Source organism: Podarcis liolepis, assembly GCF_965112155.1.
Source record: "Podarcis liolepis genome assembly, chromosome: 1".
In the NCBI taxonomy this organism is placed as follows: domain Eukaryota; kingdom Metazoa; phylum Chordata; class Lepidosauria; order Squamata; family Lacertidae; genus Podarcis; species Podarcis liolepis.
The window spans coordinates 9,191,008-9,218,820 of NC_139554.1; the positions used below are offsets into that span (position 1 = coordinate 9,191,008).

At 46.8% G+C, this 27,813-nt stretch overlaps 1 protein-coding gene across 1 annotated transcript in view; it reads left to right on the forward strand.

Moving 5' to 3' along the window:
* MNAT1 (MNAT1 component of CDK activating kinase) overlaps positions 1–27,813 on the forward strand; it is a 128,344-nt gene that overhangs the window by 21,963 nt on the left and 78,568 nt on the right. Inside the window, exons 2-5 of the mRNA XM_083519939.1 lie at positions 14,825–14,977; positions 15,953–16,026; positions 21,923–22,026; positions 23,165–23,305. Coding sequence (XP_083376065.1) covers positions 14,825–14,977; positions 15,953–16,026; positions 21,923–22,026; positions 23,165–23,305 — 472 coding nt within the window. The remainder of the gene's footprint in view (positions 1–14,824; positions 14,978–15,952; positions 16,027–21,922; positions 22,027–23,164; positions 23,306–27,813) is intronic.

The window sequence follows — 27,813 nt, forward strand, 5'->3', positions numbered from 1 at the left end:
GAAGTGACTTTTGTGTGTTCAGCTGTGGGGGAAAAGAGCCGTTCTGCCTTTGAGAAGCCCATTGTGTCTTTGTGTCCCTGGTAATGAATGCTGCGCAGGTGAGTCAGCCTTTTGTGCCAGGGGGCAGGTGCTGATTCTCTAGCAGTTTCTTTTTTTCGGGGGGGGGGGAGGAGATGTGGATGGCATGCTGAAACGCACCCTGGCATTCGTCATGTTTGCAAACACTCCAGAGTGTGGAGAGCGGAGGAAGGGTTGGGGTTTTCTGAGTGCATGATAAACCATTTCCCCATACTGTCTGAGAGAAGTAAGCTTCTATTTCCTCCTCAGTGGGAGAGCTAAGAAGTAGAGTTCACTCTCTTGGCTCTGGCGGGAGAGGCCAGCTCTGTCAGGAACCTTTTGCCCCTGAGCTGGGCCAGCCAATCATTGTAGGAACAACTCTTCAGAACTTGGTTCCCCAGTTTTTATTTTCCTCTTCCCTGTCACTTTCCTCTTGTGTGTCATGCTTTTTAGATTGCACACCTGCGGGTAGGGACTTTCTTGTTTTGACTGCGTATAATTAAAGCTATGATTTCCCCAGTAGTGATGTATGGAATTGAAAGCTGGACCACAAAGAAGGCTGATCGCCAAAGAATTGATGCTTTTGAATTATGGTGCTGGAGGAGACTCTTGAGAGTCCCATGGACTGCAAGAAGATCATACCTCTCCATTCTTAAGGAAATCAGCCCTGAGTGCTCACTGGAAGGACAGATCCTGAAGCTGAGACTCCAATACTTTGGCCACCTCATGAGAAGAGAAGACTTCCTGGAAAAGACCCTAATGTTGGGAAAGATTGAGGGCACAAGAAGAAAGGGACAACAGAGATAAGATGGTTGGACAGTGTTCTTGAAGCTACAAACATGAGTCTGACCAAACTGCGGGAGGCAGTGGAAGACAGAAGTGCCTGGCGTGCTCTGGTCCATGGGGTCACGAAGAGTCGGACATGACTAAACGACTAAACAAGAAGAAGAAGAAGAAGAAGAAGAAGAAGAAGAAGAAGAAGAAGAAGAAGCCACTCTGAGAACCTTTTTGGCTGAGGGGTACAAGTACTCTAAATCAAAAGCCAAGCCATGGACCCCCAACGTCTGAAAAATCCGATATCCCTATGGTAGTTTTTGTTATGTGAATGGTGCCACGGACCTCCTGGGTAGGTTATGCAAACCCCCTGGGGTCCGTGGACCACCATTGGGAACCACTGCTCTAAACAATTGATGGATTAATGCATTTTCTTTTATAGCTCCAGAGCAGAATGAAACGTTGGAATGGTTACTGTAGTACAAGGGGTGTGGAACCTTTTTCAGCTTTAAGAATCACATCCTTTCCTGGGCATCATTCCGGTGGGGCGGGGGGCGGGGCATATGCCTGTGATGGGCGGGGCCAGAGGCAGAAGTGGGTGGAGCAACAAATGAAAACATTACCTTTGTACAGTAGGCTAGACTCTTACAGATCTCTCTATCCTCCATTCAGGCATTATCAGAGTCCAGGGACACCTGCAGGAATATTCCCACTTCCTGGGGAAATGGCCAAATTGGACGCTTTCCTCGAGTACAGGGCTTGCGCTTCCAGTTCCCAGCTTCTGGCATAACATCCAAAGTACAGGCCCATATATTTCCTCTGCAAGGGGGGATAACGTCTGAAGCTTGAGGCAGCTGAGAGCTATGGACTTCTCTAATTCAAACGGCCGCCGGGAGTCGCTGACGTGTCTCCGCTTGCTTCCTGCTTTTGGTGATGAGCGCTTGCATAAGCCCTTGGAGACTGTACATAACCAACTTGATTGAATGTGAATGTCTCCTTAGACCAGTACATCAGGCCTAAATAAAAAAGGGCAATCAATAAGAACGTTATAGTAGCTGAATTTACAGAAACGAGATATGAAGCAATATATTTTCCCAAGCAACTTTCGGATGTCTTTTGCAGAGTAGATTTCTTTCGAAAGACAAGTAAGGAGCCCCTGGGAGAACTAAGAGACAGCAGTCGAGGGAGAGTGGCTCACAGAAGCTACGCCATGAAGATCCCTAGAAAGCCGACATGTGTCTGTGAGGTGGGATGGGGGAACCCTTTTTAGTTTTGTACCCTGGCTTTCTTAAAGGTAAAGGGACCCCTGACCATTAGGTCCAGTAGTGGCTGACTCTGGGGTTGTGGCACTCATCTCGCTTTACTGACCGAGGGAGCCGGCGTACAGCTTCCGGGTCATGTGGCCAGCATGACTAAGCCACTTCTGGCGAACCAGAGCAGCGCACAGAAATGCCGTTTACCTTCCCGCTGGAGCAGTACCTATTTATCTACTTGCACTTTGACGTGCTTTCGAACTGCTAGGTTGGCAGGAGCAGGGACCGAACAACGGGAGCTCACCCCGTCATGGGGATTCAAACCGCCGACCTTCTGATCGGCAAGTCCTAGGCTCTGTGGTTTAACCCACAGCGCCACCGGCTTTCTTACCCCTGTGTTAAACGCTGGCGTCGAGTTCGCTTCAAGGTATCAGTCCTGGTGTTGTTGTTGGCATCAGTCTGTCATGGGAGGCCATGGAGGAGTGTGCTTTGGAGGTGAAGCCAAACTGTTGGAAGGTTGCTGCAGCCATAGAGACCAATACAGGAGAGACATGTTTTGTTGCAGCTGGGGCAAATGAAGGCGTCCAGTTGTGCCGCTGTAGATGCGCCAAGGCAGTTCTCCTCTCTGCGCTCCTCCTAGTGGTCATTCCTCCTCTGCTCACTGCTGTGGATGCACGACCTGACCGTCTGTCTCCAGGCACTGCGGTCGTCTGCAAGGGATTCCCCACACGGCGGGGTTGATGTTGTCAGCCTTCACGTCACATTTGCAGACATCTTTGTAGCGCAGAGTTGGTCTGCCAATGGGCCTGGTGCCTGAAGCATGGTGTAAAGAGACCTAAACACAGTAGCCGCTGGTGGCGTGATGACGCAGGTAGAGCTGTGTTACTGATCTAGTTTCCCAGTGCCGCAGGGCACTGCCAGGCACTAAGAGGGAGAAGGGCAATGCCGTGGGGAACCTGATGCAAAAGCAGCGGTAGAGTCCATTTGATGCTTCTTCAACTGCACCTGCACTGTGCTGAGCAGAGATTTTGGGGGTCAGGAATCTGGGTCCTGCTACGTTGGGGCTGGGATACCTAAAATATCATCTCACCCCTTATATACCCAGCCGACCACGGTGAGATAACGTCACACTGGGATGTCTGTTCTGTATTATGTTGGAATCAGGACTTTAGTGTAGTGGCACGTACCCTCTGGAACTCTCTCCTGTTGCCACTATTTCTTCTGTCCTTTTTGCACCTGTTGGAGACTTTCCTTTTTTCAACCAGTCCTTTAAAGTGGAGATTTTTTTTTAATCCCAGTCTGAATCTGTGTTGGATTTGGAGCAGTAGTTAAATATATGACATAGTCCTCTGTGTGTATTTCAACACCGATGTTTTTATTGTTAAATCGCTTTGAGTTGTTTCATAGGAAACGATTCATAAACAGAAAGGAAATACGTAAATAAATATGCGAGAGACTCGCACTTAAAAACAAACCAGCAATGAAAAACAGAGGTTATCTATGTCGTTTTAAGAATTCAGTGCCACCTTTCAGGGCAAGGACCTCCCAGGCAGTTTACATACATACAAATCTGCTATATATTTTGGAAAGCTGTTTGTTTGCTATGAATTTGGATATATCCTAAGATCCTGTTCCTAAGATCAAGTAGCAGGTGTTTCTGCTTAGATACCATTTTGAATCAAGACAGTAGACTGAACCTTTAAGAACTGCATTGATTTTTAACCACTGATTTCAAAACTGCACTGATTTCCTTTTGTTTCTTCGAATTCCTGAGCTACAAAAATTGTTGGCACCCCACCAGAAAAACAAAGTGGCTGCCTGACCTACAGGGAACCAAGACTTATTTTGGATTCCACTTCTGAAACTTTTTGAGAGAGAAAGAAAGATGAAATGGGACTTGTGGGTGGCAAGGAACTGGATCAGGGCTAAGGAGTGAAGCACCCGGGATGGTGCAGTCATTTCTGCTGCACTTGCCAAAGATTTCATCTGCCGCCTTTTTCGAAACCTTTTTGGAACTGCACATGCAAACACTGACATGGGTTTCGTAAAGGGCTGTGTGCCTTTCCCGAGCTGTCTGCTGGCAGTAATTGCAGTTTTGGTTTCCATGCACCCAGATATTTATAGGGTGCCCTTGTTGTGAATGACATTTGGTGGATTTCAAATTGGCCAAACAGAGATCTTTCTTTAAAATAATAGCATTGGATCATTCCCTCGGTGTCGATTGGACTTCTGAGTTCAGAACTCCTGTGTATGATATGCCGGTACCCGTTTTTATTTTTCATATTCCGTAGAACCAAAGTACTTCTAAAAGAAAATAAGCATAGAGAAGCCGGAAATATTCCTGTGTAACTTCACCCAGTGCTCTTTTCAAGTCTTGCCTGCCCTTTTGCAAGAACACGAGGGGAAGGCATCGAGACACATTCTTACGCCAAGCCCTGTTCTCCTATTTTAGAAGCTTGACGTAACAGTGTAAATCCTTGCACCTTTCTCTCCCCACCCCACCCCACCCCACCCCCTGCCCGCTCCGCTGCGTGTGGTTTATAAAGGTTGAAAGCAGCTCGGCTCTAGATAAAAGCCAGAAAATTAAGGAAGCGGGTTTCCTTAATGGGGATCTGAAAGATTTATGAAAAGAGTCTTTGAAATCACAGACGTTTAAAAGAAGGCATGTGAGAGCTTGAGATTGCTAATGATGATTGACGGGAGTCAAAGGGTTTCCCTCTAGGCAAGGGTGGCATATGGCAGGGGAGTGGGTGCCGCTGCCAGTAATGGATGGAGTGAATTACGTCAGAGGTGGGTGACATATGGCGTATAGCTGGAGGGAGGGCCTCTGAAGGTGCTTTATGTGGCCCTCGGGCGCCCGCTTGGAAATGTTGCCGCGTCCGTTTAGCAAGAGGGATGTTCTGGGCCATGGGGGATCGGGACTTTTCTCAGCTCCAGGGTTCCCATTCCCTGCTGGGAGATCGTCTGAGGGCCACATGCCTGAGCTGGGCAGGCAAAGATGGGTTGGGCAATTAAGCAGATATTACTTTTGCATGATAGGCTAATTTCTACACACACTCAGGCGCCTTCCAGAGGCATTGCCAGAGTTCATTGTGGGCAAAAAGGCACTCCAGGAAGGTGTGAGGAAACCCCAGCGGGCAAATGTGGCTGCGAGTGTCTCCAAGAGAGAGTTCCGAGGGCCAGATAAAGAGGAGAGCCTCGTCTGGCCTGCTGGGTTGAAATACCCAACCTTCCTTTCCTGCAGAGCAGGCCTTTGCCAGCTGGTGGCTTGTTGGGCTGGGCGATATCTGGTGTTCAACTTCGTGATGCATCGCCAGCTAAACACCGCGATATGCTGATATATCACAATGTCTGAGCTGGTTTTCACCTTTGTAGTACAGTCGTACCTTGGAAGTCGAACGGAATCCGTTCCGGAAGTCCTTTCGACTTCCAAAACATTCGGAAAGCAAAGTGTGGCTTCTGATTTGCTGCAGGAAGCTCTTGCAGCCAATCAAAAGCCGTGGAAGCCCTGTCGGATGTCCTCCTTCCAAAAATAGTTTGCAAACCGGAATAGCCACATCCAAGTTTGCAGTGTTCAGGAGCCAAAACGTTCAAGAACTAAGCTGTTAGAAAACCAAGGTATGTCTGTATATATTGATATATCGCCCAGCCCTGGTGGTTTGCGAAGTGGAACAAGGCCCACTGACAGCTTTCTATGGGTTCAGTTCACCCTTTGTGTTTGGTCCCTGTGTGGGACCGCAGAAACCAGGATGTGGCAGGGGAGGGGGAAGGAAAGACCTGTGGCTTGAGAGGTCACACGTTGTGCAGCCTGTTGTACAAGTAAGGTGGGTGGGTTTTTCAAAACTTTCCAGTTAACCAATTATTAATAAGTGTTCTGTTAAGCCCCTGCTGGAGATGTTCTCTCCCTTTCATTTTGGGAATTAATAACAGTAGTAGTAGTAGTAGTAGTAGTAGTAGTAGTAGTAGAAATTTTATTTACACCCCACCTATCTGGCTGCGTTTCCCCAGCCACTCTTTTCCAACCCCCTGCAATGCAGGAATCTCAACCACATCAAACATGACAGGTGGTCATCCAAGCTCTGCTTAGAAACCTCCAAGGAAGGAGAGCCCCCCTTCTTCGGTGCCTCATCACTCAGGTAGGGTATACAGCTCCTCTTGGCTTAGTGCTTTGTGCAATATCAAAGGAAAGCAAGCGTGTGTGTGTCGTCCCCCCCCCCCATTCTTGTATATCTTGAAGTTGAAGCTGAATAGCCCTCACTTTGCAAAAGTGACTCTGAGCGAGATTTTTAGATAAGAACTTGAACGCAAAGCATTACGGGGATGTAAAAATTTTCCATACGGTCTGATCTAGAGCCCTGACTCCTGACCTTTTTGCGCTTGGAGAGAAAACAAAGCCTTTTGTGAAATCTTGGGAAGTTAGGGGAACTTTGAAATATAATGTTGACGGGCAGCTCTGACCTTGGAGAAGCGCTTTCAAGTTGACGGGCAGTTGTAGCATTGAGTCTTTTCAGATCTCACTAGACCACCAAATCCCAACATGAAAGACTGGACCCCCTTTTACAACTCCTTTTCTAGTACAGTATATTCTTCTTCTGAGCACCAGCCTTCATCGTTCTTCTTTGTTGAGTGCGTAAGGAAAAGACAACACAAGACAAATGGTATCATTGGAGAGTGATGCACTTGAGAAGTTAGAATCAGGGGAAACAGCCTTATATTGAGGCAGACCATTGGTCCATCTAGTTCATTATTATCTACTCTGACTCGCAGCAGCTCTCTGGGGCTTCAGGCAGCCCGTAGTCCCATTCCTACTCAAGAGATGTTCAGGATTGAACCTGGGACCTTTTGCATGCTAAGAGATGCTCCGCCATTAAACTGCAACCTTTCCCCCGCTAAGCCGTAGCTCTTTCCCAGATTGATGCAGAGTAGAAAGGAAGTGTGGAAGCAGATCCCGATTGTTTGGGAGAATGAGAAAGGTAAATATGGACACGCCTTTGGCATTGTGTTTAGTTGTAGACAAGCCCTGAATGACGGAATCTCAAAAATCACCATGAGTTGCATGGATTTCCTTTCCTTTAGAAAAACCAGTGCCTTGGGCTCAGGGGTGGGGCGTCTTTCTCATACAGCGTGGGTGAAATAAGTAGGTAGCTGTACGGCCCTTGAGAGTCTTAGCAAAACACTCAGATTGAAGGGTAGGCTGTGAGTTCCTCACTGTGCAGGAAGTTGAGCAATGAACTGGCCTGTTCCTTGAACCAGCGTTCTTTATTCCCCCCCCCCAACTTGCCTTTTGTCAAAGCTGTTTGTCTTGGCTTGTGACAGCCCAGAGGCAACTGGTATTAGGAACTGTGTCTCGGATGAATTGGAGGTGATGCATCGGGGGGGGGGGGAGGAGACCAAGGTAAAGACGTTTGCAACAATCTTTACTCATTTTTAAAAGCTTCCTTCCGCTGCCAACACTCCCATGCCAGGAGGACATACTGGAAGATTGTGGACATTCCCCCCCACCCCACTTGGGTGCATTAAGTACATCTGTTTGCCCAACATGCTAATGGATTTTGAAGTGGTCCTTCTTGCACCTTGGGTAAATTTTGTGTTTAATCTGGCAGTGCGCACATATTGTGCAAGTGCTTGCTTTTCTCATAGAGCATTAGCTCTTTTTAAAACAAATGGCGTGTATTTGGGCCTCGCTGGCTCAGGAATATAAAAATTGTTTGGATAGGAACAATTCTGGTCTGAGGTGTGATGGTGGCAGGCCTGTAGGGAACATTGTAAACTTCCGTAAAGTGGGTCAGGCCATTTCTCCATATAGACCAGTATTGTCTACCTCAGCCTGGGACCGTCAAGATGGTTGGACTACAACTCCCATCTGTCCCTGCCAGTATGGTCAGTGGTCGGGAATGATGGGAGTTGTAGTTCAGAACATCTTGAAAGTACCACATTGGCAAAGGCTGGTCTGCCCTGACTGCCATCATCTCTCCAGGGTTTTAGGCAGAGGGCTTTACTGTCAATTTTACCATGATATGCCAGGGATTGAACTCAGAAAGCACATGCTCTACACTGAACTATGAACTGCCCTTGAAAGGCATGTTGTGATGAGTTGTTGGCACCCGTCCATCTCAGGAGACAATGGAGGAGTGTGCCTTTGGGGATGGAGTCAAACTCATAGTGTTGGAAGGTCGCAGCGGCCACTGTGGGTATAGAGAAGGATGGAGGAGAGACATGTTTTGTTGCAGTTGGGGCAGATGGAGGTGTCTGGCTGTGCAGAGGCTAATTCATTTGCCCAGGAGCTTGCCAATACAGTGGTGCCTCGCAAAACGAAATTAATTTGTTCCGCAAGTTTTTTCTTCTTGCGAGTTTTTCGCCTTGCGAAGCACGGTTTCCCATAGGAATGCATTGAAAATCAATCAATGCGTTCCTATGGAGACCGTCCGGGGACAGAGGGGACCTGTTTTAAAGCAAGGGAAGGGGCAGCGGGGAGAATCGCTTCTCCCCGTTGCCGCCCCTTGGTTCAAAAGGGGTCTGGGGACAGAGGGGAAGGCGCACGTGCGCCTTCCCCTCTGTCCCCGGAGATTGCGGGGCTGGCAACGGGGAGAAGCAATCTTCTCCCTGCCGCCCCTTGCTTCAAAAGAGGTCCGGGGTGCGGGGGCAAGCTTCGTTTTGCGAAGCAAGCCCATAGGGAAATTCGTCTTGCAAAGCAACTCGAAAACGAAAAAGCCTTTCGTCTTGCGAGTTTTTCATCTCGCGAGGCGTTCGTCTTGCGGGGCACCACTGTACTGATTTTTGGTAGAAATAGGCCCTGTCCTATCGTTGTTGTACCATCATTTCTGTTTTTATAGGCAGCTGACCCAGAACAACTGCTGAGTTTCAAGCAAGCCATATTGCTTTAACATGCACTCTAATGTTATCCAAGAGGGTAGAACAAACATTTGAAATAATCTTCCCGAAGCCTATTTGCGATGTCTCGAACACAGTTAAGTTGCCATCCAAATATTTAGGTTGAGTAGAAAAAGTCATTGCAGTCCCAGTGCAGGAAACATTAGCCATACCTTTAATTCACATTCCTTGCTGAATCACCAGCTCTTGCCACTTCTGGGCTGGGAGTGGAGGAGTAGAAGAGGCTCCCCCCCGCCTCAGTGTGAGTGGTCGCTCCATTTTTCAGTTAAGAAGGGGACATAGGGACACAGGAAACCCCCTTCTTCTGAGTCAGAACATTGGTTCACCTAGTTCAGGGGTTGGCAACCTAAGGCCTGGGGGCCGAATGTGGCCCAATTGCCTTCTCAATCTGGCCCGTGGACGGTCCGGGAATCAGTGTGTTTTTACATGAGTAGAATGTGTCCTTTTATTTAAAGTGCATCTCTGGGATATTTGTGTGGTCTGCCTGGTATTTTTCAATGAGTAGAATGTGTGCTTTTATTTAAAATGCATCTCTGGGTTATTTGTGGGGCATAGGAATTCATTTTTTCTTCTTCAAAATATAGTCCAGCCTACCACATGGTCTGAGGGACGGTGGACCGGCCCACAGCTGAAAAAGCTTGCTTATCCCTGACCTAGTTCACTGTTGTCTGCTCTGACTAGCAGCAGCTCTCCAGGGCTTCAGGTGTTGAAATCTTCCCTAGCCCTACCTTTCAGCAGCTTTCACTACCATTGATCATGGTATACAGTGGTACCTCGGGTTACATACGCTTCAGGTTACAGACACTTCAGGTTACAGACTCCGCTAACCCAGAAATATTACTTCGGGTTAAGAACTTTGCTTCAGGATGAGAACAGAAATTGGGCAGCAGTGGTGCAGCAGCAACGGGAGGCCCCATTGGCTAAAGTGGTGCTTCAAGTTAAGAACAGTTTCAGGTTAAGAACAGACCTCCAGAACAAATTAAGTTCTTAACCCGAGGTACCACTGTATTATTATTATTATTATTATTATTATTATTATTATTATTATTATTATTATTATTATTATTATTTCCTGTGCCACAAATGACTAATGAATGGGCAGTAAACATTCTTGTCGGCTAGTAATGCCTGTGTAAGCTTGCAATCCTGTATGCATGTGTAAACGTTGGCCTTCTCTTCTTCCCAGAAAGGCAGAGCCGCTGTCTGTTTAAAAAGCGGTCTCTGGAACCTTTTGCCAGCTGCACTCTGGCAGCCCCATCGCTGCTAAGGGTTTGGAAAGCCCCAGAGACTCTGTTCTTTCCCCCCTGACTACTTTTTATTAAAGCTGTATTCTGCAGATTTTTGTTGTATTTTGCGTTTTGGGGGTGTGTGGGCTGTTCATTGGCCTTCTTCTATAGGCTTTTAATGAATTTATTGCTGGGGTGTATTGTATTGGCGGGTTAGTATCCTTATCCCCTGAAAGCTGGCATAAGAATAAAAAAAAATTAAAGGAGGTTTTGTCAAGCCTTCCCAATCACTGTCCACTTACTTGGCTGTGGGGCAAAGCACACCTGTTAGATGTTATCCTACTTCAGAGCTCTGCAGGCATAAGGAACTCTGCCCTTTATGGAAAAATGTCACTCTGCCAAAGGAAGCAAGGCTACACCTGTTGCGGTCACTTCCTATTGTCCAAAGAGGGCCTATTTATATCCTGGGTGTGCTGAAGAGGGGAAAGGGTGCGGGGGGGGGGGACGCACAGAAAGACCCAGTTGTAGCATGCCTGCCTCCCCCTCTGTCCCTCTCTCAATTTCAGGCTTGCAAAACGATTCCTGCAACAAGATTTCTGGCAGAGAAATGTGCATTGATGTTGGAACAAACCCGCTGCCTCCAAGACCTCTTCTAGATGAGACCGGCTTTGGTTATTGGGGTTGAACAGGCTGTGGCCAACCATTTCCCTCTCCCCCCCCCCCCCCCAACACACTCCGGTTCCCCTTTTCAGGCTGGGACAGTTTAGCCAACAATGTCTTTGTAGTTATTTGTCCTGGTACAGCCTGAGCGAAATGTACCGCAGTGTTGCTCAAACAGGGCTTTGCTGCTGCTAGACAACCGGGGGGGGGGGGAATCTGTAACCTTTCATTCTCTTTCTCTTGGATCCCATACCTACAGACACGACATTTCAGCCACGTATCTGCAGTGTGGCAGGTGGTGGTCGAGTGCAAGTATTTCCCTCGGACTTTCTCCGCACGATCTCTCGTTCCTTGTTTCCCAGCACTTTTCTTCCATGACCTTTTCCTCCTCAGCTTTCTATGGGAGCTTAGGAAGAAGCCTCCTTATGCAGAGTGAGGCCATTGGGCATTTAGCTCTGCAGTTGTGTTTGGAGCACACGCGAAGCCAGACCGTGTCTTGGCATTTACCTCTGACCATTAGGTCCAGTCGTGGCCGACTCTGGGGTTGCGGCGCTCATCTCGCTTTATTGGCCGAGGGAGCCGGCGTTCAGCTTCCGGGTCATGTGGCCAGCATGACTAAGCCGCTTCTGGCGAACCAGAGCAGCGCACAGAAATGCCGTTTACCTTCCCGCCGGAACGGTACCTATTTATCTACTTGCACTTTGACGTGCTTTCGAATTGCTAGGTTGGCAGGAGCAGTGACCGAGCAACGGGAGCTCACCCCATTGCAGGGATTTGAACCGGCGACCTTCTGATCGGCAAGTCCTAGGCTCTGTGGTTTAACCCACAGCAATTGCCTTGCAATTGCCTTGCCCCAGGATTTTTAGGTCAACGCAGTAGCTTGGAATGGTTGTTTGTTCATTCATTCCAGGGGTCGGCAACCTTTTTTCAGCCGTGGGCCGGTCCACCGTCCCTCAGACCATGTGGGGGACCGGACTAGATTTTGGAAGAAAAAAAATGAACGAATTCCTGTGCCCACAAATAACCCAGAGATGCATTTTAAATCAAAGCACACATTCTACTCATGTAAAAACAAACTGTCTGTGGGCCCGATTGAGAAGGCAGATTGAGAAGCCTTAGGTTGCCTACCCCTGATTCATTCATTCATTCCATTTATGGCTCGCCACCCATAAAATATCTCAAAGCAATTTCACAATAAAAGCACCAGCAATGAAAAAAATATCACAGCATTTAATATATTAAAAAAATTCTGTGTTGGCATCTGTCTGTCTCTGGAAACAATGGAGGATTGCGCCTTTGGGGGTGACGTAAAACTGTTGGAAGGTTGCAGCACCTGCTGTGGCTGTAGAGTACGATATGGGAGAGACATGTTCTGTTGCAGCTAAGGCAGATGAAGGCGTCCGGTGCTGCTGCTGCAGATGCACCATGGCGTTTCTTCTCGCTGCTCCTCTGAGCGGTAATTCCTCCTCTGGTCACTCCTGTGGATGCAGAACCTGTCTGTCTGTCTGTCTCCAGGTGCTGTGGTCGTCTGTAAGGGATTCCCACAGCATGGGGTTGATGTTGCCAGCCTTCATACATCACGTTCGCAGACATCTTTGTAAAGCAGAGTCGGTCTGCCAACGTGCCTGGTACCAGAAGCCAACTTCCCATAGATGCTAACGTCCAATATAAAAATAATTTTTAGAAGGTGTGGTCAAGGAGCAGACACCTTAACTGTGATCCTAAGTTCAGATGATCCGCTGTGTTAGGTGTTGGCTTAGCTCTCCTCCCACTCTGACCTATTAAGCCTGGAGAAAAGCCTAGTTGGTACAAGCTGTTCCCTCCTTGGGTGCCAACCTGCTTGCGTGGTCATGGCAAACTCAGTGGCGGAGAGCAGGCAGGGGCGGAGCTGGTGTGCGTCCTGGGGGTGTGGCGCGCACCCTGGGGGCGTGGCATGACACCTGTGGGGCGTGGCACCTAGAGCGGGCAGGGGGGCAGCTGCAATGGCACCCCACTGGGATCGCGCTGCTGGGGGTGGTGCGCTCCCCCTGCACTCCTCTTCTTCCGCCAGTGGGTAAACTCTATTCTGGCTTACCGTGATGTGTGAACCAAGCCAGTATTGTCTACACTGACTGTCAGCGGCTCTGTAGGCCTTTCCCAGACCTAAATGCCATTCCTCCACCAACCTTTTTTCCTTTCTTTAAAAAAAATAAATAAATCTGAAGTTTAGCAATAATTTGCAAACTGTGCAAAACCACTTGGTTTCCATACATTTGTCCTAAGCTCTGTGTGGAGATTTCCTTTGTAAAACAGGGATTTCTGACCTGCCCCGCGTTGGTTATCTCATCTCACCCCTCAAGCCCCAGGCCAAAGCGGCTGTTGTTGTTGTTGCTGCTTCCTTCGTTTGTAATAGCCTGAGAACACGTATTCACGTATTTCAAGAAGTTTTGCTTCCTTCTGAAAATCCAGTCCAACTCGCTTGTTCTGACCTTCATTTAAAACTAGTCGTTGTCGTTCATTTCCTAACCTTGTAGATCAGGGGTGAGGAGCATTTTGTTATATGGTTGGGTCAGCCTTTGCGAAATCAGCCACTTTGCCTGCTTATCTATTGCACATAACAGCCTCTAAGGGAAGAGGAGCTTGCCATCACTCCAGCACAGCCTCACAGTCAATCACAATGTGGTCTGTGATTGTTTCTTTAGACTGCACATCCTGGGATGCTCCCTCTTCATTTATTACCGTATTTTTTGCTCTATAAGACTCACTTTTCCCCTCCTAAAAAGTAAGGGGAAATGTGTGTGTGTCTTATGGAGCGAATGCAGGCTGCGCAGCTATCCCAGAAGCCAGAACAGCAAGAGGGATTGCTGCTTTCACTGTGCAGCGATCCCTCTTGCTGTTCTGGCTTCTGAGATTCAGAATATGTTTTTTGTTTTCCTCCTCCAAAAACTTGGTGCGTCTTGTGGTCTGGTGCGTCTTATAGAGCGAAAAATACGGCAATTCATTTATATAAACTCCATTTAATTCCCACTTTTCTACACGTTGCATTCAGGGTGGCTGGCAAGGGTAAGGGTTCGGAGGAAGTAATGATTCTGAACACCAGTTGCTGGAGAGTTGCTCTTGGTTTCCCAATGGAGCCTCTGGTTGACCACTGTGAGAATAGGATGCTGGAGTAACTAGATGGACCACTAGGCTGGATCCACCAGGCTCTTATGTTCTTAATGATGTGTGGACAGCCCAGTATAAATCTACCACCATGAGAATACTAAATCACCAATGACATGTTGCAGAATTTGTTTTGTTTTATTAAATTAGTATTCTGCCCTACACCTGTAGATCTCAGGGTGGTTCAGAACATAAAATTGCAATATTAAAAACCCCAGAAAATACATAATAAAAACAAAACCAACCCAATAATCCCCCCCCTTCCATGATATATTTTAAAAGGGCATTGGATGTCCCATCAGCCAAAGGCTAGGTTAAAGAGGAACATTTTTGCCTGGTGCCTAATGAAGGCACCAGTCTAACTTCCCTGGGGACTCATTGCAGAAAAGACTCGTTCTCGTGTTGCAGGAGGGCCGCAGAAGACGATCTCAGGGTCCAAATGGGTTCATATGGAGGTATTATGGTCCTGAGCCATTTAAAGCTTTATAGGACAAAACAAGCACTTTGAATTGGGCCCGGAAACGAATTGGTAGCCAGTGCAGTCGGACTAGGATCAGTGTAATGTGCTCAAACCATCTTGTCCCCGTGAGCAACCTGGCCGCTGAATTCTGCACTAGCTGAAGTTTTCAAGCCATCTTCAGAACGCACCCACGAAAAAGCTCCCATTTCGAAGGGCCCTAAAGAGCAGGCGACAAATGCAAGAACCCTCAGCAGCAACTATGTGAGGCTGAAGTGGCATTTCCCCACCCCCCCTTTCTTTCTTTCTTTTAAAAAAATAAATAGAGCACCAGTTTCTGCATTCAGCTGTTTTCTCTCTTTCAGCTGTGAAAGCTGCGTGGAGCTGCTGTTTGTCCGAGGGGCTGGGAACTGCCAGGAGTGCAACACCCCTTTGCGGAAGAGCAACTTCAGAGTGCAGCTCTTTGAGGACCCAGCTGTTGACAAGGAGGTGGAAATCCGGAAGAAGGTGTTGAAAATGTTAGTGTCACAAAGCCCCAAATAAGGGAGGCCGCCTCCATTGCCCCGCTGGTCAAGGCCAGATTCCCTTTGGTTGTGCTTGTGGAAGGGTCTCTGTTTAAACTGTTTGCCGAGTTGATCTCCAGAGATACAAACTGAATATAAGAAAGGCATCTTTCGGTGGAGACAGACCAAATGGAGATTTTGATGGTTGCCAGTGATCTCATCACCTGCTTGTTTTAGAGAATATAGTTAAATTGCACATATGGTTGATGACTGCATACAACGACCCTCCCAGTTCTTTAAACAGGGCTGAGAACTTTTACCCCATGGGTTGGAAGATTTAAAAGCTGGATTGTTAGCATTCAAACTTAGAGGAACCCCTAATGTCAATAATTAATTTACAGATATTTGTGTTTTAACAAGTGCTTATGAAACAGCTTTTTAAAATATAATAGACATCAGTTCTAACTGCATGGTTGGCCCTCCAGATGTTTGAGGTTACAATTCCCACCAGCTGGCAGCAGTCCAGAACATCTGGCAAAGGCTTCCCTAAGCTTATCTTACACTCGAAGTCACAGTTGTCTTAGTGGTGCCATACTGCCCTTCGGATCTCGATCCTTGCTGTGCTTTGTGGTCTTTCAGGAAAAATATTTTCCCTAGCTTCTAAACTGGCTGTGTTCTGTCTCTACAGTCAGTGGCACTTTATCTCTGAATTCCAGCTACTGGGAATCACAGGTAGGGAGAGTGCTCTCGCACTTGGGCCCTTCTTGCTGGTTTCCCATGTGTCTCGCATGTGACTGGCCACTGCGAGAACAGGATGCTGGACCGACTGGGCCTTTGGCCTGATCCTGATCCTGAAGTTGCTCAAGAGCTCAGTTCAAATGCGCCCAGGGCGCTTGGACCCTCAGGAAGAACGGTGAAGCATCAGGCGTTGTCATCTTGGCACGATTGCATGCAAGCATAATGCTGGCTTCATTTCATCTTCTCTCACAGATACAACAAAAGAGAGGATGACTTCCGCAGTCTAACGGAGTATAATGATTTCCTAGAAGAAGTTGAAGAAATTGGTAAGTCCTAATGCTTGCATATTTGATGCATGGTGTGCTTTCGTCTCTCGCAGGCCCTGCAGAATATTAAAGCGGAATCTCTTCCGTCGGGTCTCTATCTTGGTACCCAATAGTTATCTAATTACTATCTCCTTACGTTTTTTAATCGGGAACTCATCAACTGGAGCGCCATGTCTTGTCTCTAGCTGTCAGGGTTGCAGGGAGTGGGTGCGAGATGCAGGGAGCAAATTCACCCAAAGAAAGCGCTTTGTCAAGGCGCTAGGGATGCTGAAGAAACAGAGAGGGTGGGGAGATCAAATAAAAAAAGAAAGGGGGATCTGTGCTTCCATTGGCTTTGTTTACTGTGACACAAGCCATATGGCCCCTTTTTCATCCTCTCACTTCTTCAAGTACAGTAGCTTGGAGCACTTTGAAGCATTTGACCTTGCATACCACTTTGGGAACGGGTTTTTTATGGTGCTAATGTAGAGCGAGGGAGGCTTAAGAGCAGGGCCGGATATCTCTCTCTCTCTCTCTCTCTCTCTCTCTCTCTCTCTATGCTTGGATTTCAGGTCTACAGATGCCATTGCCCGAGGGCTCTCTAGCTTTGGTGGGGAGCTCTTACTTTTTTTTGGGTAGGGCAAGAGAGTGGCAGATGAGTTGAATATGTTGGCAAGAGAAGAGAAATCAGCCACCCCAGAGGGTTGCCGGGCAGATTATTTGGGGAGGTGGTGGGCAAGTGAGGTGAAAGAGTTGGGTTATCAGAATGGTAGAGTTGGAAGGGACCCCAAGGATCAAATACTCCAACCCCCTGCATTGCAGGAACCTTTTGCCCAACGTGGGACTTGAACCATCAACCCTGCGATTAAGAGTCTCATGCTCTACCAGCTGAGCTATCCAAGGATATAGTTGCATAATGCAGGAGTGGGCAATAGTGGCTGCTTCCGGGTGGTGGAGCTCCCTTCTGAAGGAGGCTTGACTGATGTCCCCTCTGCTTTCCTTTCATCAGCAGGCAAATACTTTTTTTTGTTTCGACAGGCCTTTGGCCACTAATTGGCTGTTGCGGAAGGGTATTTTAATAGTGGGTGTTATATATTTTATTCCCCTTTTGCTGTGCCTTTAAAGGTTTTTTTTTAATTCAGTGCTACTTTTAGTATGGTAACTTTTTTATTTTTTGTAATTGATTGGGTTTTTATTTATTTATTTGATGTATCTGTTTTTAATTTATGTTGTGAGCCTACATGTGTCCTGCATTGGGGAAATGTGGGGTTTAAAACAAACAAACAAGCCAACAAACAAACAAACTCAAAAACACCCAGGGTTTGAAATGAAATTTCCATTGCGCAGAAAATGAGAACAGACAGGAGTGTTCGTTATAATGCATTTATTTATTTATATAGAACCATCCATACGTCTGGTGTGTTACTTTTGCTTTCTGTCCCCAGGTCAGTGATTTGGGTGTGTGTGTGTGTGTTTTTTAAAATGTTGAATCGATTCCCCACCATGCAGATTAGACTAATTTGCATAGGGTAATTTGCAACAGAAAATTGTCAGATTGCACTGGAATTTTTTTCCTGATGTCCCAGGGAATGAATTTATTTAGTTTGTTTATTCTAATGTTAAGAGCTATTCAATGGTGGAACAGACAGAAAGTGCTGGACTCCTTCACTGGAGGTTTCTAAACAGCAGGTGGAGGGCCATCTGTTGGGGATTCTTTAGCGTGATTCCTCCATTGCAAGGGGGTTAGACTAGATGACCCTTGGGTCCCTTCCAGCTGTACAATTATATGATTCTTCTTGTATTTTGTGGACTGCCAAACTTGTCCCTTGCTGTATTTATAATTGGCACCTGTTCATTGCTACTAATGAACTTACGAAATGGAAAATTTTCTATGGAAAAATAAAGCAGTGGAAAGTTTTCTGTCCCACATCTCTACCGAGTGTTAAAACCTTTTTGTTCCAAGGAGCATTAAAGGATTAGCTTTATTAAACTGTGTGTTTGCTTCATTGGCTTACCCTGGGTTGTGTCCCCCCCCCCCCGCCCTGCTTTATTATTATTATTTATTGGTTCATTGTACTTTTTTGCTGTTTTCCTCTGCTTTTAATCGAAAGATTCAGAATAAAAATGTTCTAAAATAAAAAATATGCCTGGAGAAGATGTAGCCAGCTTTTCATTTAGGGGAAATTTCCCTAGTGGCTGAGAATATTGTACAGTCGTGCCAGCCTTAATAGTGGTAGGAAACTATATCATTAAACTGGCCAGGGTGTCTTCGGCAAGTGACTGTGGGCATTGTTGTTGTTTAGTTGTTTAGTCATGTCCGACTCTTCGTGACCCCATGGACCAGAGCACGCCAGGCACTCCTGTCTTCCACTGCCTCCCGCAGTTTGGTCAAACTCATGTTCGTAGCTTCGAGAACACTGTCCAACCATCTCGTCCTCTGTCGTCCCCTTCTCCTTGTGCCCTCCATCTTTCCCAGCATCAGGGTCTTTTCCAGGGAGTCTTCTCTTCTCATGAGGTGGCCAAAGTATTGGAGCCTCAGCTTCAGGATCTGTCCTTCCAGTGATACTAGTGCTGCCAGAGTAGTTATTGCCCATTATTGGAAGTAGGGCTCGTGACACCTCGTCCAACACCATTTCAACCATTTCAAAATGATGGAGCTGGCAATGTATTGTGAAGCACAGCCATCAAAACTCCAGGAGGCGATAGAGCTGCAAGTCCTCTGGCGGCTGGATGCCTGCCTTCCCTTTTGGCTACCTTTCCCCTCTGATGGCGGAACAGTCCTACTCCTAGCCTCAGTGCCTCCCTGTAACCGCGGAGTCTCTACTCGAGGCAGGAATCGTGGCTGGGTAGCTCCTTCCTTTTCCCTCTCTCTGTCTAGGGAGGAGGAGTAGGAGCTCGTGATAAGGTCTAACAACAAAATTTACAGGAATACAATCTAGTTAATAGCAAAAAGCCAATGCATCTTCAAAAATACCTTGACGCCAGCAACAGCCTCACCCCGGTGGCCTGTAAGTATCTTGGACAACAGAAGCCGCCTTTGCAGCTGGAGTCAGTCCAAATCCTACCCTCCCGGCCCAGACAAAACGGGGCAGGTTTTGTAGGACTCACTGCCAATTGATGGGCTCTCCTTTTTGTGCCAGCCCCAGCCAGCATGGGCAGTGGTCAGCGACGCTGGAGTCCAGCAACGTCTAGAGGGCCACAGGTTCCCAGACCCTGTTTTTAGGGCCACGTGGAGTCCTGTTGGTCCCCTGTGTCACCTGACAACTTATGAGTCTGTAAGCTGTAGGTGCCTTGGATAGAAGCCCAGTGGCTCCTTCTTCCGATGAGGTGACACAGACAGTGAGGTTGTCTGGAACTGGGTGCCCAAGTCTTAAATTTGAGGCCTGGGCTGCAGTAGCAGGTGGAAAAACAGTGCAGCTCAGAAATATAGTAATGTAGGAAGTTGCCTTATACTGAATCAGACCACTGGCTTCTCCCCTTCCGCTTCACCCTATCTTCTATCCATCCAATCATAACCATGACAATCTAGCTTAGTATTGTCCACACTGACTGGCAGCCGCTCTCTAGAGTTTCAGGCGAGGTTCTCTCCTAGTCCTGCCTGGAGATGTAGGGCTTTAGCTGGATGTTCTACCACTGAGCTTGTGGCCCTGAGCTACGCCATAGTAGTTCACCTGCAGTTCTAGCATCAGGCCGCTCCCCTCCTTTTTGGATAGGGGCTTGGAAAATGCTTCTTCCTTTCAATTCAGAGCATTTTTCTTTCTCCGCAGAAGAAAGTCTGGCTTTTCAGAAGTGGGATTGCTATTCAAAGAGCAGTAAACCTTTTGGGCTTCAGTAACAATGGGCTTTTTGTATTATATTTTGACAGATGTCTAAAGGCAGGCCAGTGTGTAAGCCCAGCCAATAAGAGATGGGCCAGGAGATAAAGAGCGGCTGCACACTAGTCTATTTTCCTTCTTGCTCTCCCAGCCCCTGTGGGCAGGTTCTTGTTTGGAAACGTACAGTATGCTTCTGTCTGAACGCAAAAGAGAGGCTTCTTTAAAATCCCTGCAAAACAGCCACCTGCTCATAAGAACGTAAGTGGAGCAGCCCTGTAGTTGGATCAGGCCAGAGAGGCTCATTCAGTCCAGGTTCCTTCTCTCACAATGGCTAACAGGGTGCCTCTTCTGGGAAGCCCACTTACATATTGCACGTGGGTACAATACTCCAATTTCACTTATTGCACATGGGTGCAACAGTCCCATCTCACTTGTGAACCTCAGTGACAGGTATCCAAAGTTTTTCTGCAATATAACAAGGCTTGGCTTAGTATTTATTTCTTAAAAAATGCTTTTTGGGGGCCCAAATGCCACATTGGGGAACGCGGGTGGTGCTGATGGGTTAAACCACAGAGCCTAGGACTTGCCGATCAGAAGGTTGGCGGTTTGAATCCCCGCGATGGGGTGAGCTCCCGTTGCTCGGTCCCTGCTCCTGCCAACCTAGCAGTTTGAAATCACGTCAAAGTGCAAGTAGATAAATAGGTACCGCTCCGGCAGGAAGGTAAACGGCGTTTACGTGCGCTGCTCTGGTTCACCAGAAGTGGCTTAGTAATGCTGGCCACATGACCCGGAAGCTGTCTGTGGACAAATGTCAGCTCCCTCGCCCAATAAAGCAAGATGAGCGCCGCAACCCCAGAGTCGGCCACGACTAGACCTGATGGTCAGGGGTCCCTTTACCTTTACCTTTAATGCCACATTCCCTCTTGAGCAGCTGTCTGGTGGGTGGTGTCATGCTAACAGTGGGTTAGGGTGACACTTAACTGTTGTATACTAGGCTACATTCCAGTGGAATTCAGCCTCTGAGCTTGAGGTACCCCAGCCCTGATTTATGTCCCCCTCAAAAAAACCTGTGTAGAAACTGAGGCTGACAACGGATACGCCTAGCTTAGAAAAGAAAACATAAACCCCATTTGAAATAGGAAGAACCCAATTTTTTTCAAAGTACCAATCATACACAAATGCTGGCAGTCTTATATCCCATTTCATACATAACCGCAAGTGTTGTCTGTCCGTTTCCAGCCAATGGCTCTGAATGCTAGCCAGTGGTATCCCGTGAACAATGAAACAGGAAAATCCCAAGCACCCCCTCCCTCGCCCCTCCATTAGTACTAAGCTGCTGAGCTGTTGGCTGCCCAGCCCTTCCTTGACATCAGAGAAGCTAAGCCAGTGAGGTCAAGGGTGCCAGGGCAGCGAAGAATACACAGGTCACGAGACACATAGGGTCAATGTGGGAGGTTTGATGACCTGGCTTATGGTCTGTGGACAAGCTTGTTAAAAACCTGAATATGCCAGTTAGGAACCGAAGATGAAAGCTTGTCGTTGCCTTCCTATTTGCTAAAGAAAATAAGTGCAGTTCAAAAGGTTTGCTGCTCTGCTTAATGCAGATATCAAACGTTGCATTTGAATTTGCTCAAATCCTTTTGTGATTGCCTTTTTGTGAACAATTGTCTCGCAACCAGGATAAACTAGAAAATTAAATACATCTATATGTATAATCAGTGCTTTTTTTTCTAAAAAAAATGTTTAGGGGCACTCTCATTTTCCTACTCATATTGAAATACTGCCCCTCGATGAGGCCAAACTTAGATTCACAAAATGTTTAGGGGTATGCGTACCCCTGCACCCCTGAAAATGTATAATTATGCATGAGGTATGTTGTTACTTAAATCTTTTCAAATTTCGGGGTGCGGGGGAGTAGTAGGAGAAATTAAGATTTCTGATGATAGAAACTGAGTCTTAATTTTAAGGTGGGAATATATTTTTAGAAAATATTGTTCTTGAGTAAAAGTAATGCTTTGCTATGACTGCTGTTTAATACGCAGCTTTGCTTCTTTTCATCACCCCTCTCTTCCCCACTGCTAATTTATAAAACGTTGATCTAGTGTTCAACCTGACCAACAACATTGATGTAGAAAATACAAGAAAGAAGATGGAGATGTATCAGAAGGAAAACAAGGAAGTCATTCAGAAAAATAAGATCAAACTGGTAAGTTGCCTAGAGTTGGCTTTTGTTTTGTTTTGTTTACAGTTCTTTGGATTATTTGCCAAAAGAAACAATGGCAATTTTTTAAATTAAAAAAAAACCCTAGTTCTGTCCAGTATACAAAATAGTAGGCTTGCTAGAGCAAAAAAGTCTTGGTCCGCTATAGACAGTCTTCTGAATGGGTAAAGTAGTGGCTTAAATAAAGCAAGCTAAATTTGAACAAATTTAAGACATGTTCTTTGGGCTGGAGAACAAAAACAAAAATTATATGCAGTGGGTTTTTTAAATTTTATATGCAGCATTCTGAGTCTGTCTTGTAATTAGAGCAAACACACAGAATATGCTGACACCCATATTCAGAACGAGTAGGGAGACATGCGAGGGAGTTGTGCTTCAGTACCTGTTGCTGTTTTGCAAGTCTGAAGCTTAGAGTTTGGATTTGATATCCCGCTTTATCACTACCCGAAGGAGTCTCAAAGTGGCTAACATTCTCCTTTCCCTTCCTCCCCCACAACAAACACTCTGTGAGGTGAGTGGGGCTGAGAGACTTCAAAGAAGTGTGACTGGCCCAAGGTCACCCAGCAGCTGCATGTGGAGGAGAGGGGAAGCGAACCTGGTTCACCAGATTACGAGTCCACCGCTCTTAACCACTACACCACACACATCAATCTAAACATACTGAGGAAGGGGAGACAGCAATTCCCTGGCTGCTTTAGAGTATTTGAGACTCAGCTTAGTTCTGAGCATGACCTCTGTCACTTCAGCTTGCAAGTGGGTGATAGAGGGGACCCAGCGAATTCTACTCAAAAAATAATTTAAAAAATCCCTTTACATAGAAAACTATCATCTCAGGCTGGATTCTCCCCCCCGGATATCCTAGCTTTCTATCTGGAGGAAAACCTTTTTGCTTGTTCGTGTTGAGTTGCATTCCGTCATGTTACCCGCCCGGCAAGGGTGGTCTGAAGTGGTGCAGCCTCGGCGCAAGTTCACCACCTCTGGGGAACGAACCTTTGTGATGTTCCAAAACATGGCTCAGTCAAAGGTTTTCTCTTCCCGTTGTTTTTCTGCTGCGATGGTCCTTGCTGAGACACCCTTCTCTTTGGCTTCACCTCCCAAGGGCTCCCTGTTTTCTCTCTCTTAGTCTCGAGAGCAAGAGGAGCTGGAAGAGGCTCTGGAGGTTGAGCGGCAGGAAAGCGAGATCAGGCGGCTTCTTATACAAAAGGAGGAGCAAATGCAACAGATGCTGAAGAGGAAGAACAAGCAGGATCTTCTCGATAAGCTGGTAGGTGATGCAGCACCCAGAAGGGCATCTCAATTACTTAATACGGAAATGGGCAGATTCTCTCTCTCTCTGTTTGTCTGGCTTATTCCTATATCATGCCACCAAAGACAAATAACCCTTCTCCTCGGTTCCACTCCCAGAAAGATGATGTTCCCACGCTTAGAGTGGCTGGGGAAACTCAGCTAGATGGGTGGGCTATAAATAAGTACATTATTATTATTATTATTGCCATGCTTTGTTCAGTCACTTTTTGATGGGACATCCACATAAATAATAATAAATAATAAAAATTTTATTTATATCCTGCCCTCCCCAGCCGAAGCCGGGCTCAGAGCAGCTAACAACAGTAAAAATAACACAGTTTACATAGAATTACAATCAATTAATTGAAATACATTCTAAAATCAATTCATTCTAAAATCAATTCAGAGTCAAATTAATGGCAACCATTGGGCTAGAGTTCTATGAGGGTTATCGAAGGAGGGGGGTCACACTGTGCCTTGGCCAAAGGCCTGGTGGAACAGCTCTGTCTTGCAGGCCCTGTGGAAAGATGTCAAGTCCCGCAGGGCCCTAGTCTCTTGTGATAGAGAGTTCCACCAGATCGGGGCCACAGCCGAAAAAGCCCTGGCTCTGGTTGAGGCCAGCATAACCTCCCTGTGGCCCGGGACCTCCCAGATGTTTTTATTTGAAGACCGTAAGGTCCTTCGTGGGACATACCAGGAGAGGCGGTTCCGTAGGTACGAGGGTCCTAGGCCCTATAGGGGTTTAAAGGTTAAAACATGACCACCAAACTCCAATGATGATGATTCTGGTTTTTCCCTGAGGATCTCCCTTTTCGCAGACGGCAGCAACTCTGATTTTTTTCCTTCTTCCCCAGAAGAATGGGTTGCACAGACCATAGCAGGATGTGCACACAGCAAAACTGCAACACGCCAGATATTGTGGGAAGTCGATCGCAATTCCTTTTGCAGATTGCAATGGGAGAGCGGCAATTAGATTGCATTAGGAGCCACCCATCTGGCAGTGGCTCTTTTTGTCAGTTTGTACACACAGTTTGTCTCGGTGCGTACGCTTTGTAGCCCACCCTTCCTCCCAAGGAATTCAGAGTGACGCGTGTCTCCTTATGTTTTCTTCCTCGCAGCAATCCTGCAGTGTAGGTTAGGCAGAGTACAGAGGTTGCTCAGCAAGTCTCACCACCGATGGGGGTTTAAACCCCAGCCTTTCTGGTCCAAGTCCCATACGGTAACCAATTATCCCACACTGGCTCTGTGGGCTGGAGCAGAAGAATGACTGATTTATTCTGGAGACTCTGGCACTTTTTCTGTCTTTCGCCCCCTGCCACCAGAGTAGATATTCCGTCAGTCTGTCAGTTGTGTACAGGACTGGTCATCGGGCTGTGTCAGATCTCTTAAAAAACACACCTTGGCTACTCTATTGGCATTATGGCCCAACCTGAATTTTCATTTTGGTCACATGGGTTCCTCCATTGCACCCCATAATATTCACTTCCCCCTTCTCCTCTCCTCTGGGTCTCTTGTTACGAGCCCACCAGCTGGATTTCACTTTCTTCCTGTCTTGCACCCCCTCCCCCCCAAAACCCAACAACACTTTTTATTGTTTTGCTTTAACAGTCCTATGCAATTGTTGATGTGTTTTTATTTCTGGTCTGCTTCCGTTCTTCCTTTGGGAAGGCTGAGCACCTGAACTCCTTATCTGACCCTGAGGGATAGCCACTGAAACGAGAAGGAGATTTAGTGTCAGGTGATTTAAGAGGTGGTTTTATTGAGCGGGCGGCTATACCCAGGGAGAACCTCGCTTGGGAGCAAGGGGGCATGTGGATTTTTTTTTCTTTTTTAAAGGGGAGTTATTGTATTTTTTAATTATTCCTAGGCCACGGGCCTAGATATTTCAGCATGCTCCCCTTCTTGGATGTTGACAGAAAAAGGAAATCCTGTGTGGCCTTTGACCTTGCAGGCAGCAGAACAGTATAATGTTTTAAAGACCTTGCAACCTGCTCAGGGTCTGGTAGCTTTCCCTCCTTCCCTTCTTCTTTTCTTAAGTCTATAGTCTCTGTCACTTCCCCCGTATTATCCAAGTGGGTATTGAGCGTATGGATGCACTTAGAGCCCAAAGAGGTGGGTTAGAGGGCAAGGCAGGAACGCACTACATGCCTTATGCAGAGTCAGACCATTCATCCATTTGGCTTAGTTGTGTCTACACTGACTGGCAGCTCCTCTCCAGGTTTTCTTTTTCAACATTTTTGAAATTCATTTTCACTTTTAACATTTATCACCATACATAAATCACGATCATTTTGCAAAAAGGATTCTCAGAATCCTGGAACTTCCCTCCATGGTTTCCCCAGATCCTCTTTTCAAACTGCATTATATCATATTATCCATATTTTCTTAAAACTCAGTTTTTATCATAGTTCTCACTTCATTGCAAGTGTTTTCACAATCCTGCCAATGTTTTCAGTTGTTTCAAGTAACTTAGAAAATTCCCCCATTCTTTGTTAAACTTGTCCTATTGATCTCTGGTTTTCCCAGTCATTTTTGCCCAATTCAGCATAGTCCACCACCTTTATCTGCCATTCTTCTTTTGTAGTTTGATTGTCCTCCTTCCATCTTTGGGCAAGTAGCATCCGTGCAGCTGTTGTGGCATACATGAATAGTCTCTTCTGATCCTTAGGCTTTTCTGGACCTAGAATTCCTAGGAAGAAAGCTTCAGGTTTTGAGGCAGGAGTCTTTCCCCAGTTCTGCTTGATGATGCCAGAGGTTACTATGGAACTACGGTCCTGTTCACTTGGCAGGGACTTTGGAAGTTGCCTTACCACTGGTCCATCTAGTTCAACATTGCCAACACTGGCTGGCAGCAGTTTTACAGGGTTTTGGGCAGGGGATATTATTCCCAGCCTTTCCTGGAGATGCCGGGATAGAACTTGGGATCTTCTGCATGCAAAGCAGATGCTCTTACCACTAAGCTGCTGCATTTTCTGCTCATCTTGTAGGGAAGTATTGGGGAGGTCTAAGCAAACCTCTCTCTCCTCAAAACTGGCAGGTTTCATAGACTGTATATGCATTGTGCTAAGTACCCCTGGCAGCAGAGAGCAGCCTGGAAGTCTTAAGCCCACAGTTGTTTGGCCTAGGAATGCTGGCCTGGCATTTTCTTCCTTACAGCCACCCCAAAAGTGTAGAAGGAATTGGACTCAGATGGTGCGATCACATACCTTTTGAGAGCCAAATCTCAAGCAATAGCATCCTTTAAGCTAGGAATAGCCAATGTGGGGCCCTCCAGACATTTTGGACTACAACTCCCATCATCATTGACCTTGCTGGCTGATGGGGGTTGTAGTACAGCCGCATCTCAATGGTATCGCATTGACCACCCCCACTTTTAGCTACGAAAGGCACTTTTCCTTTGCAGCTAAAAGAATCTGGGTGGGCTAAGGGGGAAGTTGCCTCTGAGCCTAGTCTCTCTCTCTTTGGGGTTCTTTTTCTTTTTTAAAGCTTAAAGGTCCCAAGAGAGGGTCTTGAAGGACAGACTTCCTCCCTGCCCTCCCCCGCCCCCCACCAATGAAACCTTCACAGATGCGTCCTTGTGTGTAAAATATTTCCAAAGCAGCCTCTGGTAAAAACGTAAAGCAGACCAGGACATTCCGAAGCCTAACAACAAAGCTACTGAAATAATGCTTTTGAATGCTGTGTTATGGCAATAAGCAAAATCAAGCCAAACTCCGGGGCTGTCCGAAATCCGCAGCTGTTGAAGAAAACTGCAGCTGCGCTGCTCACTAACTTCCCCTTCCTTTTGTAATGTCTGAGATAATTTTCCCCATAGCCTGGCTTCGGGAGTTTCTGCAGTTCCCCTACCCTAACCCCCCCCCCCAATATCATTGGTTGCAATTGACTGGACATGAGAGCCCAAGTAAATTCAACATGATGGAAAGTAAACAACCAATATTACCTGATGTAGAAAAGAGGAATAGATGAAAATTCAGCAGCACAGACAAACAGAAACCCAGCGAAGAGAAAATCCAGACCAAATGAGCCAGTGTGGTGTAATGGTTAGATCATTGGACTAGGACCTGGGTTCGAATCCCTACTCAGCCATGAAGTTCACTGGGTGACCTTGGGCTAGTCACCCTCTCCTAGCCTAATCTCACAGGGTTGTTGTGAGGACGAAATGGGGGGGGGGGAGGAGAGCCACCTACACCAGAGCTTCTCAAACTTCATGTCACTGGCACACTTTTTAGACATGCATCATTTCATGACACAGTAAATCGGTTTTACTAGTAAACTGGAGGTTAAACTAACCCCTTTCCAGCCCCGGGAATCTTGGGGAACGTTGGCATGACACACCTGCGGCCAACGCACGATCGTGTCGCGACACACAGTTTGGAAAGCTCTGATTTACACCACCTTGAAATCCCTGGAAGATAAAGGTGGTATGCAAATTAAAATAACTAACTAATCAACCACAGTCAAAATAAAAAAAAATCCTTCCAGTAG